Consider the following 14,004-nt stretch of genomic DNA (forward strand, 5'->3'; position numbering starts at 1 on the left):
TGAACCCACACTCTGTTAGGAAGCAAAGGGAAACACAGCTCAGACCCCCCGCCCCCCCTCCTGGTCTCCTTTGGAGCGGTAGGTTCACACGCTCCAACCAGTCCTTGCTTTGTTCTAGTGCAGCTGTGGCACACAAATCATGAGAGCAAAGCCTGGATTGGTTCTGGGTCAGATTGGCCTGCCCTTACAAGGCAGCATGGGGGAGGGATAATTACAGGACATGACCAATCACTGTGATTGGCCATGTTTCTTTAGGTGTGGTGCAACAGCAATTCCAGTGGAAGATAGCATCACTTTCTTGTTGCACGTACAAACTGCCAGCCCCCCAATCAGCCACAGCCCATGCTTACAGGCCTAGTGATAGTTATCTCATGTTCAGGCCTGCCCTTTTGGATTCAGAATCCCGACGGCAAGAATATCAACACTACACTGGAAAATATAATTTTATTTCTGCTAATGTGCCATTATGATTTCTGATGGGTTCCTGGCAACTCACACAAAGGGCACCCAAAAGCAACCTACCCACCATGCTTGGATTGAATTGAGGCTCATTGCTATTTTTTGTTTTGTTCTTTTGCAACCATGACTGATCTGAAGGGGGACGGGGGGTTGTAGTGAAGGGCTATGTTAGACCTGACTGCCTTAGGGTGGTCACCTCTAACTTTTTGCCCGCTTCCCCCCACTTTTTGGACGCTGTTTTTGCTGGTTTTAGGACTATGCGCACTTTACCACTGCTAACCAGTGCTAAAGTGCAAATGCTCTCTTCCTTAAAACATGGTGACATTGGCCCATACCCAATTGGCTTATTTAATTTACTTATAAGTCCCTAGTAAAGTGCACTGCATGTGCCCAGGGCCTGTAGAATAAATGCTACTAGTGGGCCTGCAGCACTGCTTGTGCCACCCACATAAGTAGCCCCTTAACCATGTCTCAGGCCTGCCATTGCAAGGTCGGTGTGTGCAGTTTCACTGGCAATTCGACTTGGCATTTAACAGTACTTACCAAGCCTTAAACCCTCATTTTTCTACATATGTCACTCCTAAGGTAGGCCCTAGGTAACCTATAGGGCAGGGAGCTATGTAGGGAAAAGGCAGGACATGTACCTGTGTAATTGAAATGTCCTAGTAGTGTAAAACTCCTAAATTCGTTTTACACTGCTGTGAGGCCTGCTCCTTCCATAGGCTAACAGTAGGGCTACCCTCATATGCTGTTTGCATGGTAGATTCTGATCTGAAAGGAGTAACAATGTCATATTTAGTATGGCCAGAATGGTAATACAAAATTCTGCTGACTGGTGAAGTTGGATTTAATATTACTATTTTAGAAATTCCACTTTTAGAAAGTGAGCATTTCTCTGCACTTAAATCCTTCTGTGCCTTGCAATCCATGTCTGGCTGGGTTAGTTGACAGCTCCCTTGTGCATTTCACTCACACAACCCCAAACACAGGGTGCTCAGTCACACCTGCAAATATCTGCATACTGAATGGGTCTTCCTGGGCAGGGAGGGTGGAGGGCCTCACACTTACATGTCAAAGGACAGTAGCCTGCCCTCACACAGTGGACTGCCACACCCCTACTGAGACCCTGGCAGAAAGGATGGAACTGAAAGGGGGCCTTGTGCACTTCAAAGCCACCCTTTGAAGTCTCCCCCACTTCAAAGGCACATTTTGGGTATTTAGACAGGGCCTCTGACCCTACCAACTCTGGACAAGATACCACTGGTGAAGAAACTCTGAACCAGAACCTGCAATCTGCCAAGAGAAGCTGCCTGAGCACCCAAAGGATTCACCTGACTGCTTTGCTGAAAAGGACTGCTGCCTTGCTGTTGCCCTGCTGTCTTGCTGCCCTCTGGCTCTGCTGAGAAGTGCTCTCCAAGGGCTTGGATTGAGCTTGCCTCCTGTTTCTGAAGTCTCAGGACCAAAAAGACTTCATCTCTGCAAATAACTCCTTGTGCAGTGAAATTTCGACGCACAGCCTGCCAGAAACGACGCACAGCCTGCACTGCAGTGAGAAAATCACCACACGCTGAACCGGAACGACGCAGCCCGGCTCCCTGGGAAGAGATGGACCCAGCACCAGTGTTGTGACCGGAACTTCGACGCACAGCCCACTGGATCGGCGCATAGCCGAGCCGCAACAACGCAGCACGACTTCCTGCGAGAAGAATCGACACAGCGCCTGTTGTGTGACACAAATTTCCCTGCATCACCCATCGGATCGACGCAGCTCCTGCGACTTCGTCCTGCACAGCCAGGGTTTCTCCGCATCGTCCCCGGGGCGTCCAAATATCCTGCAACCCGAAAAGGATCCAAGCACGCGCGAAGCAAGGCCCTGGCTGCGTGAAAAATATCGATGCATCATCTGTGTGCGCCCGGAGAAACCGACGCACACCTCACCGTTTTCCACACATCTCCTCCTCTGCGGCCCCTTCCGGATATTTCATATGCAAACCAGGTACTTTGTGCTTGCAAGAGACACTTATCGCTTTTTAAGAACTAAAGACTCTTTTTATCATTTTGTAAAGTGATATTCAACATATACTTATCAAATCTTGATAGTTTTGACCTACATTTAAACAGATAAATATTCTATATTTATTAATGCTGTGTGGTGTATTTTTGTGGTGTTAATACTGCGTTTGCATGATTTATTGCACAGATACTTTACACATTGCCTTCTAAGTTAAGCCTGACTGTACATTGCCAAGCTACCAGAGGGTGGGCACAGGATAATTTGGATTGTGTGTTACTTACCCTGACTAGAGTGAGGGTCCTTGCTTGGATGGGGGTAACCTGACTGCCAACCAAAGACCCCATTTCTAACAGGCTCATATCTATTTGTAAAGTTCACTCTGTGTAAAACTGGCAAGAATAAAATAAAGATTCTGCCTGTCACCTTTGCTGTGGCGCGCAGCTCCAGAGGTAACTGATTCCATGCAACTGAGCCCAGGTAAGTGGAGGCCCTTCCACCTGCTCTTGGCCCTGGATGCTGGGATGCCAGGAGTTTATTATCTCAGATTTCTGGTTCGATTGTAAAATCCAAATCTGAATCTAAGATAAGAAACCCCCGTTTGGTACAAAGCATCATGCACTAGAACAAGAGCTTTCAATTTGACTCTGTTCCTGATGGGCAGCCAATGTAAAGTGCGTAAGGAAGACGAGATCCGACTTCTAGCTGGCACAGTTAACAGAAGGCGGACTGCTGAATTTTGGACATTTTTCACTGCGGGCAAACACCGAAACACTCCCTATGCAGATATTTGCCCCGTGGTTGTGACGTTTTTATATTTTCTTTTTCACTGGTGGTGTACGCCTATGCGGCGTACTGCTTTCCTTACCCTGCTCGTAGGCATTTTGCCACCTACAAGTGCAGCGCTGTTTAATTAGGTGCTGTAGTGCAGATGGCAAAATGTCCATCTGCAATAAGTGGCACGAAGTCCGCATGCCAGTGCCATTTTAGCACAACACAAACCAGGAAAATATTCATTGAGACATGTGATGTCTTATGTCAACTGAGGTCTAGTAGAAAAGGAGAACTTTCCTGTTGTGTCCGCTTGTGAACACAATCATTTTTCTTTTTTTTTTGGAGACCACTCACAATAATCACAAATCATCAAGCTCTCATGACTATATTTGGAAATCATAATGCAAAAATACCACCAAAAATAGAAAATTGGGGTATTTGTCTCATGGAATACAAGACTACAAAATGTACATAACTACAAAATTGTGCATAAGCCTGATAAAAATCATATTTCAGCTGATCATGTTTCTTGTCATCCACTTCCAAGAACAAAAAGCTTCGTAACAATGGCAGAAGAATATATCAGCTTTGTAACTGAGCACTCATCTCCAGACAGAATATCAGAATATGAGCTTGCAAATGCAACTTCGGAAATCAACAAGCCTCAAGAAACAACTTGCATAATAAAGACAAATAAATGGAAACCTATCAATAATGCTAGTAAATGTACAAAAGATGTTGTCTGAAAATAGTTAAGCTTTTAAACAGATTCAACATGAACTATCAGTACCTGCAAATGGCCTACTGCCTAGAGGTGCATGAGTCATAGTTCTACAATTGAAACTGCACATAAAAGTCACATGGATGTAGTAAAAACACAAACATTTCTAAGGGATACAATTGTGTTCTCCTAGGTTAGATGTGCTTGTGGAAAACGTCGTTCATTCATGCCATCTGAGCCAGTGTCCTATAAGACATCCACCTCTGGAGAGGCTAGTAAGTCCAAACCTCCTTATGCTTTAGAGGACTCAGTAACTGTGGAGTTCTATGGCCCAGTTGATTCTGGAAAATATTTACTCAGCATGATAAATGAGTTTTTACGTTTTTCAGTTGTATGACAAGTGTAATCTACAGCATCAATATTTGTAGTTCCTATACTAGATGACATATTTGCAGAGTGGGGTATACCTGCTATACTCAAGTCAGCTAACGGACCCCCATTTGATGGAAATTAACTTGAATGGTTTATGCAGTATTCAGGAATACATCTTGGAACGGTCACACCCATGTGGCCACAAGCGAGTGGAATTGTTGAAAGATTTATGAACAACATAAAAAAAACAATACAGCAAGCAAAAATGACGCAAATTACAGTTAATCTTCCCTTGTCCGAAACGATAGGAGACTACAGGGGAGCTCCACATATCGCAACAGAAAAGACTTGGGGGGTTATTACAACTTTGGAGGAGGTGTTAATCCATCCCAAAAGTGACGGTAAAGTGACGGATATACCACCAGCCGTATTACGAGTCCATTATATCCTATGGAACTCGTGATACGGCTGGTGGTATATCCGTCACTTTACCGTCACTTTTGGGACGGATTACCACCTCCTCCAAAGTTGTAATAACCCCCATAATGTTGATCAGATTTGATGTTTGGACATACACACCAAGCTAGACTCTCACAGATGCGGAATTCTGCAGCAAAAGAACATGACAGGATTTCATAGAGATATTATCTTACCGAGTCCAAAATATAGGAGGATGCAGACCGCAGAAGACATCCCAAAGGGTGCGATATTGCTTTGGGCGACTGGGTTATTATAAAACAAATTCAGAGAAGGAAAACAGACCCTTAATTTCACAAAGAGCCTTTGCAGGGCAAGCAGGTTAAAGGAACAATGATCTCTGCAGCATCTCCGAGCAAGTATGTCATTAGAACTATGTCACAATTCAAGAAGATAATCAGTCAAAGTGATGAACGAGGAACGTCCTGCACACCAACAGGAGCTGTATAAAATAGGATAAATTAATGTTCTTTAACCGATGAAGCAATTTCAGAACAAAACAGAGTGGACGATGGTAAAGGAAAACAACGTCCAATCATGAGCATGGATCGACCACAAAGTCTAATTGAAGAAATGTGATAAATAGCAACTTAATGATTTTATATGTCTTTTTATATTGTTTATCCATCCAGCTGATTACATTATTTTCTTTTCTTTGGAAAGTGAGCAAGATGTGATGGTGTGTGAGAGAAGGCTGCCTGCTGCAGCCAAGCATTATTTGAGCTAGGGATTGCATTCTTGAATGCAGGAGCAGATAACAGATGGAGCGATAAGAGATAACAGCAAAGCATATTTTACTGGCATAAAGTAATTATGAAATAGAAGCTGTTGCCACCTGATCTTTGAAAGTTGGTTAATGATAAGGTTACACAGTGTAAACCTCAGCATTTCTCACCACAGCACTTATATCAGGAATCACTGCCCACAGGCGCAAAGGGTCCATGTGAGCCTCGGAGAATCACAGCTGTTAGCCACCAATTGCAAATGTTCCATTCATTCTAGCGACTTCCCTTCACCTGCTTACTCTGGGTACAGAATTGGCACATGGTTGTACTAAGTCAGAAAGAATTCTGCCTCTTCATCTCGCTCTTAGATTATTCGTAGCCTGCCTTTCGAGTGCAGCTTGTTTACTTCTGAGGCCGTCAGCTGCCCCCAAGAATGGGAGACTCCTGGTGGGTCTTTTGTTGGTGAGATTGGCCTGGCATATTGGGCCTGTGGAGATTGAAAGCATCATGTAATGTTCTGTGGGCTGAAGTTGTAGTGATGATATTCAGCCTTAGAATGTAGAAATATGAAGCGCTCTAAGCAGCTACCACTTTGCTCACCCTAGGCAGACAAAAACATTATTCAGTCAGTTCAATACTCAATGATACGGGTCTAGCATCCTTGGTGATAGACTATACAATTGCCATCCAGTTAGTATATATGGATTCTATATACTATCAGGAAGGACGCTAGAAAGGCATCTCTGAGTATTTAGTTGACCATATAATGTGTTTTGCCTGCTTAAGATACGTAACTTGGTACCTGCTTAGAATCCTTCCTATTTGGAAAGGAACAATAGTCTTGTCAGGGGGTACTGCAATGTCGATTTTTGTATTTTATATGCTTTTGTGAATAAAGAAAAATGGTTTTATTTCTCATTAGAGTAGGAACTTGACATTCATTCATTTAGAAGGATTTGTTAGAAAATATTATTTTGTATTTGTTTGTAGTTGTGCTTCACTGTTTTGTGATATCAGATAAGACACATTGGACACACCCATTATTTTAAAGGGAAAATGGAACCTTTTTTTTTAAATGACTGTTGCAAAGTTGTAATTTATCTCCTTCCTGGATAGTAAGAGCCTAATTAAGAGTTTGGCGGACAGTAAAGCCCGTCCGCCAAACTCCCAACAGGGTGGCCGCCGCCTTCGTAGCCGTGTTACCGTCATGAAAAGGCTGGTGGAGAACAAGGTCGTAATCCGCAGGGCAGCGCATGGTGGATTACCATCTCCACCACCGCCAGACCGCCGTGATCATGGATCCTGTCGGTGCTGGCGGTTCTCTGGCGGTCTGACCACCAGGATTTTAATGTGGCGGTCGGACCACCGCAACAGTGGCAATCATGACTGCCACACTCGTAATAAGGCCCTAAATATGCTTAGGATGATTTCCTAATGTGTTGAGGCAGCTTTTAAGCTAGACGCTGAGGGGCTGATTTACAAAGGTAAAATTACACTTCTGTGTAAGTATACTATTTTTTGGTATTCACAAGCTACAATTTTAATAGTAATTTTACAACTACAGAGACTCAGCACTCGTGGCCAAGACTCTGCACATAAAAAGATAGGTATGTCCTAGATTTTATACACGGAGTTCGGTACCCCGACTGTGGGATCTGCCCAGTCGTAAAATTACTATTTGTAAAATTAAAATTGTAGTTTGTGAATACCAAAAAATTGTAAACTCACACAAAAGTGTATATTTACGTTTGTGAATCAGGCTCACAAATTATTTCAAAGCAACACATACTAGAGTGTAACTTATGATAAAAGAACTCATTCAAATCTTAATTTGTACCATTATTAACAATTGTCCTCTTAATAAAGTGTCACTTAACGTTCTGTGTTTTCCCTATAGAAATTGGTCAAAATCTAAATACTGGCTCTTAAAAGTTTTTGAAAAAGTTGTTGAAGATGCAGAGAGAACTAGACCTTCTGATCATAATTCAAAGGTAAATATAAAACAGTTTTTCTTATCACACTTCACTATCTATGATGAATCATACTTCACATAATTGTGTCTTTTTTTGTAATATGCTAATGGATATGCTACTATGTTATATATTCATTAGGGAATGAGATGTTTGGACCTGTGTGCCCGCTGCTCATTAGACCAAACATATGAGGTATTAATGCCTGCCCTTAACTATAATTCAGTAGCACAGTTACTGGGCATCATATGTCCCTAAGTACGTCAGGGAAGGGGAAAGTGTCTAAAGACTAATTAGTACAGCATGCCATGAAATTACCTCAATTGCCTCATTCTCAGTCATCCTTATCTTGCTACTGGATTCTTTAAACTTTAGGGCTAAATAAAACAATAGTAGGGTGCCTGAATGTTCCTTTTAGGCTAATTTGTTTGTTAAGTTGTTGAAGAATCTTGTGCGTTTCTAGTAACAAAAAATAAGGATGTAGATATAAGAGTGATTACGTCTGTGTACAGTGTTAACTATAGCCTTGTGCGATAGAAACACAGGGACTTGTGCTGTTTGTCATGTTCTGAGATCCACAAATCGTTTCTGTGGTCACTGAGTTGAGGTTCCCTGAACATCTCACTTATGACTTGTGAAAACAATAACACTGCTTTAAAAAAAAAAAAATTGAAACACGATTAGTATATCCACTGTTCATTTATTTAAGTTTAGTTGACCAAAAGGTTCATTTTTGATGTTACCTTTAATACCAAAAAGTAATTACGACACTTGGGGCTTTATTGTGACATTGGCTATCCGAGGACCCCCATTGTTGGTGGTGACGGTCAGACCGCCAACAGGCCGGTGGTGAGGACCACCAAATTAGGACTATGGTGGTGTTGCAAACAGAATACAGCCAAAGCACCGCCAGTACGGTCAAACCGCCGTGGACAATTAAAGGCACCAGCAGGCCGGCAGAGACAAAGTTTCTGTCGGACTCATTACTAGGTTGCACACCGCCAACATTTCCGCCGCGGTCGGACCACCACGGAAAGGCTGGTGGAAACGAACTGTATAAAAGGAGACACTCACCTCCAGGAATCCATACTTGTCCGGAGCTGCCATGGAACCACAAATAGACGTCACCCTGCTGCTCCTGCTCGCCGAACGACAATGGAATCTTTACTGACGACAGCAACCGTAAGTACACAGACTCACCTGTTACAGTTGTATATTGTGACAATTTTGTACATTTACATAACATTCCATAGGGAGGGGGCTGTGAAGGCAACACTCACACATAACAGTACACCAACACGCACATTCATATACAACAACAAAGACACCCACACATACACAGCCCACACACTGCAGCCAGCACACACACACCACAAGTCAACAAACACACCCTTATGCACGACAACACAGCACAGGCCCATTCTCACACAATCCCACACAACATACTGATACGTCACAACAGCACCACAACTGCAACAACATAACCACATTGTCAAGCACTCACAACCGACACTGGCTGGGGACTCATCACACATACAACACAATGCACAACCAACAGGGAACAAACACACACAATTATACAATCATGCAACCTAGCAATCAACACACACATCACACATACAGCACATCATACCTATCATACCATGCACAATACACTCAGACTCACACAGTCAAACCACACAGAGCCACACACCACAACAACAAACACGTCAACACAAACACCACACAATAATGTCTGCAACATACACATGTCCATCACACAACATACACCCTATCCCTGGGGAACAAAAGCACTGCGCATAGCCTCACATACTGCCCAAACAATACAGGAATCACAACCACCACACACACAAATACACACACACAACCAATGTCAGGCAGGAATGACCCAAAGCTAGGAAATGAAAAGCAAGATAAAGATGTAACCAGTAAGCCAATAACTGGTTGGTCTGTATATATTGTATGAAAAACGAGAAAAGTTCAAGGCCATTGGCCAGTACAAACAATTTACAGATTTGTGCACCAGCGGCACTATATGGTTCCCCAACTTGACTCCAGCCTGCCATGTACCTCCACAGGTAGGGGAATCAAGGGGGCAGACAGGCACCTCAGGGATTATCGAAGGGGGGGTTGTGGCGGAGGGGTGGGATGGGGTTTGGGCTTAGGTTTGGGAGTGGGGTTTGGGCTTTGGCTTGGTATGGGGGGTTGTGGCAGAGGAGTGGGATGGGGTTTGTGCTTAGGTTTGGGAGTGGGGTTTGGGCTTTGGCTTGGGAGGGGTTTGGTTTTGGCTTGGGGGCAGGTTGGGTCCTCTTGGGAGGGGTCGACTTCTTGGCTGTGGGAGGGCATGGGTACTGGCGAGGGATAGGGGAGGCCATGGAGGTGGAAGGGATGGTCTTGGGGAGGGAACCTGAATGTCTAGGGGTGTCATTGGGGGTGGGGAGGAGTAGGGAAAAGGTCAAACTCCGAGAGGAAAGACTTTATGCACACACAGGGACGGTCATAACAAAAGGGCTTGGGTGTGGAGGGAGAGGGAGTGGTTCTCTGAGGTGTTTGTGTGGATGTCTTGGGTGCGTGTTTGTGGAAGGTATGCTTGTTGGTGGTGGGTGTCTGTTGAGTGGGTTAGTGCAGGTGTTTGTGTCTTAGGCTAATAGGTGGCGGAGGTGCTGGGGCATGCCATGGTGGGTGTTTGGCTGTCTGATGGGGTGGTGACTGCAGGTATGGTGGATGTGCTGCATGTAGGCGTGTCTTTGGTTGTGGTGTCTGCGGGTGTGGTAACTGGGGTGGATGTCTGAGGGTCTGCTGGGGTGGTATCTGCAGGTAGGATGGTGTGGTGTCTGCAGGTGTGTCAGGTGTTGTATCTATGATGCTAGGGGTGGTGGGGGTGTCAGGGCAGTTAGTGACTCTTGCTGTGTGTGCAGGTGTATGTTGCTTGTGTGTATGCCGCTGGTGTGTCCTGTGGTGCTTATGTTTATCTACACAACCCTTGGATGTTGAGGTGGATGCACGCCTGTCTGTTTGCTTTGGCTGGGTCAAGGAAGGGGGGTTTGGGATTGGGATGAGGAAGGTGGAGGGAAGACTGTAGACAAAGGGTGACTGGCTGCCATCACTGTGGAGGCCAGAGCCTGAACGGATCTCTGTAGGCTAGCCAGTGCACCGTGATTGCCCTGCAGGAACGTATTACTCTGTTGTATGGTCGACAAACCTACAGAGATCGACCTCAGGAGGTCAATAGCCTCCTCACTGAGGGCAGCAGGACTAACAGGGGCTGGGGCAGAGGTGCCTGCGGCGAAGGAGACGCCCATCCTCTTGGGTGAGAAGGCACGGCCAACTAGGTGGGGAGCTACAGAAAGGGCAAGAAAGGGGGTGGCGGACAGAGATGGTGCTGGGGTGGTCCTAGATGGGTCTGCCACTGCCAGAGAGTGTCCACTGCAGGGGAATTCTGAAGATGATGAACTGGAACCGGTCTCCCCATGACACTCCCCTCGCCCTCCAGGCCACTGGGTCCCTCATTGTCGGTGTCCTCATGACTAGAGGTCCTGTAGCCAGCAGCTTCCCCACTCGGCTGTGCTCCTTGGCCTGCCGATTCTGATGTTAGGAAGCAGAAAGTGAGGTAGGGTAATCACATTCTTTACATACCACTTACATCACATTGTACACATCAGTAACATCACATCTAGTTGAACAACACCCCCAGGTAGTACAGGATTAGTGCCAACATCATGTCACAACAAGATACAATGTACATCACTCAATCATGACATAGTCACACACCAGTTATTCTGTCGATCCCACACCTACAATAAGATTATATCAGCAGAGCTATCACACTAAGCATTCCTGTGCCAAGGTGACTTGCCCACATGATGCAGGGTCCCTATCCACAGCAGCATGAACAACCAACAACCAAGCTATGGGAAATAGATGTGACATTTATTTCCACATACCACATGCACAAACTACACACATACTAACAAATTGGCCTGATCTAATGTACCAGGCAAGGAAACATATTGTATAGTGAACACAAGACAGCATGTTGCATACAAGCCATACCCACCTCATGACACTGAGTACATGACCTTCACAATGGAAATGTGCAAACATGCAACTACTCTAATTGGTATAACCAAATGTTAGAAGATGAAAGAGTCAGAACACATGTAACCTACACATGTACCAATAGTGATGTAGGAAAGGATCATACATACTTTGTGGACCAAGTCATCTAAGTCATTGTCCTCCTGAAAACAAAGTATAGCACTCATGTAAGGGCCTAATAAGCTCAGAGCATTTACTCACACACAACCACAGGTAGTACATCTACTATTTCAAGACAATGGGCACCTGCCATGTTCATGAAGGTGACATACAGTGCAAAGTATCATGCAATTGTTCCATCAATAGCCCAGTGATGAGGTGGCAACATCACTAAACACACATCAGACATGACTAGCCTTACATCTGTTTGGGGAAAAATTCAGGGAGACAAACCACACCTGTGGCTACCATGACAGCTACACCCACCATGATGCAAGACAAATGCCTGAATAAACATACCATACCACTCACTTGTATGTCATCTACCACACCTGCACCACAATGGTGTCAGTGCAAACAATAGGTTTCCATACAACAAGGACTTATAACATATCAAAAATAGCAACAGAAAGAATGTTAACAACTCTTTTCAATGTTGACTCATGACGTAACCTTTCAATGTAGACATGATGTTTGCAAAAAACAGTTGAGATTGTAACTGTCAACAATATGTCATGGCCTATTGATCTTGACCACGGCACTATGGCTAAGGAAATAGCTGTCTAGCCACTTCTCACCTACAGAACATGAACATGGTACTAACATTCATAGCCCTGACAACAATGTATGTGATCCGATAGGAGTCTAGTAATATCTCCATGGTTACCAATATGTAGGATGTCCACTCAGATGACACATTACACAGCGCTATGTACATCCCTCACTTACCAAGGGGATTGAAGTTGTTACAGGTTTGAATAAGTCATGCAAGTATGTCATGTTAAATGTTAGGAAGACATCACAGCCTCACATGATTCTGTCACTCATCGGAAACATTTTGAAACTTTGGAATTACTTCAAAATTGTCAGACTCTATGTTGCCCATAGACATGGATCAATGGATATTGGAATGGGCAGATGGCAAAGACCTGAACAACTTGCCATCATAATAAAGGGAGTATTGACCTGTAGGTGGAAAGGAATAACCACCAAGGTATGAAAAGCTGAATAGTGGTACACACATTTGACACAGTCACATGTGCATCATCATATGCTTCTGTACAGAGGGGACAACATAGGAGAGTTATATGTCCCTATACAAATAAGAATGTACACACCTGTGTACCAATGTTGGGGACTGTACACCAATGTGTTCACTGGAGATCCTTGACCCTTTGCACTTACCACATTGTCACAGCTTAGAAACCTTCACATTATACACTAACTTGTTAAAGAGATACAATTGTGTCAAGTCTGTACTTACCCCCTTGTGGCTGCTGTGCTGCCTTCAAATGCCCATCCAACTCCGGGTAGGCCACCGCCAATATGCGGGCCATTAGGGGGGTCAGGGTCCGATAGGCACCCCGTCCTCGTTGCAAAGACATCCTCAGTTGGGCCTCTGCAGTCTTTCGGGCCCAGTGTCTCAGGTCCTCCCACTGCTTCCTACAGTGGCAGCTCCACCGGCTGTGGACCCCATGGTCTGCACTTTCTTGGCGATGGCATGCCAAATCCCCTTTTTCTGATGGGCATTGACCTGCATGGATGACACAGACAAAAAGAAAATGTCATGTCCACATACAAAATACCAATACATGCAAGGTGAAAATACGAGTTAGTGCAACTAGCCATACACAGACTGCCTTCAACATCCCCTTCAATGAGGGATGACCATCTGCAGTCAGGCCATGTGTGATGATGCGACAGGCATACAACATGCATGTCCAGCACCAAGTGTCAGCTTGAAACATGTGACCAGACCACAAGCTCATCTCTAACCATGGTGTATCTTTCCAATGATTGTTCACACCACATTCACTCATCATGTATTACATCCTGCAGTTGGGTCAGGGTACATACATCACACACACACACTCTACTATGTCTCTGGAGTCAAAATCTGTCTTTACACATATGCACATGCCCATCTACCCACACATTTTACCACAATCTTTCATTCCACCACATTCCCTGGACATCATCATACACTTAACCATTAAAACATTGCACTTGCATTGCAATTACCTGTTCCTCTGGTGCATCATAGAGCTGCCCATACAGGGGTAGGATCTCCTCCACAAGCTTTTCAAGCTCCTCAGGGGAGAAGGCAGAGTCCCTATCACCTGCAGGACGTGCAATAATTGCTTCCAGAGGCAGTACACTGCAGCTCAGGTTGTGGAGGTCTTGCTGGCAGCAGTGTCAGGAGTCAAGTGAGATATGGTGGTCTTGTCCGCCACATAA

At 44.7% G+C, this 14,004-nt stretch overlaps 1 protein-coding gene across 1 annotated transcript in view; it reads left to right on the forward strand.

The window, feature by feature from the left end:
• The window catches only part of CYP39A1 (cytochrome P450 family 39 subfamily A member 1), a 284,249-nt gene that overhangs the window by 72,346 nt on the left and 197,899 nt on the right, over positions 1 to 14,004 (forward strand). Inside the window, exon 5 of the mRNA XM_069236086.1 lies at positions 7,437 to 7,530. Within this exon, the coding sequence (XP_069092187.1) occupies positions 7,437 to 7,530 (94 nt within the window). The remainder of the gene's footprint in view (positions 1 to 7,436; positions 7,531 to 14,004) is intronic.

This window comes from Pleurodeles waltl, chromosome 5, assembly GCF_031143425.1.
Source record: "Pleurodeles waltl isolate 20211129_DDA chromosome 5, aPleWal1.hap1.20221129, whole genome shotgun sequence".
Taxonomy (NCBI): domain Eukaryota; kingdom Metazoa; phylum Chordata; class Amphibia; order Caudata; family Salamandridae; genus Pleurodeles; species Pleurodeles waltl.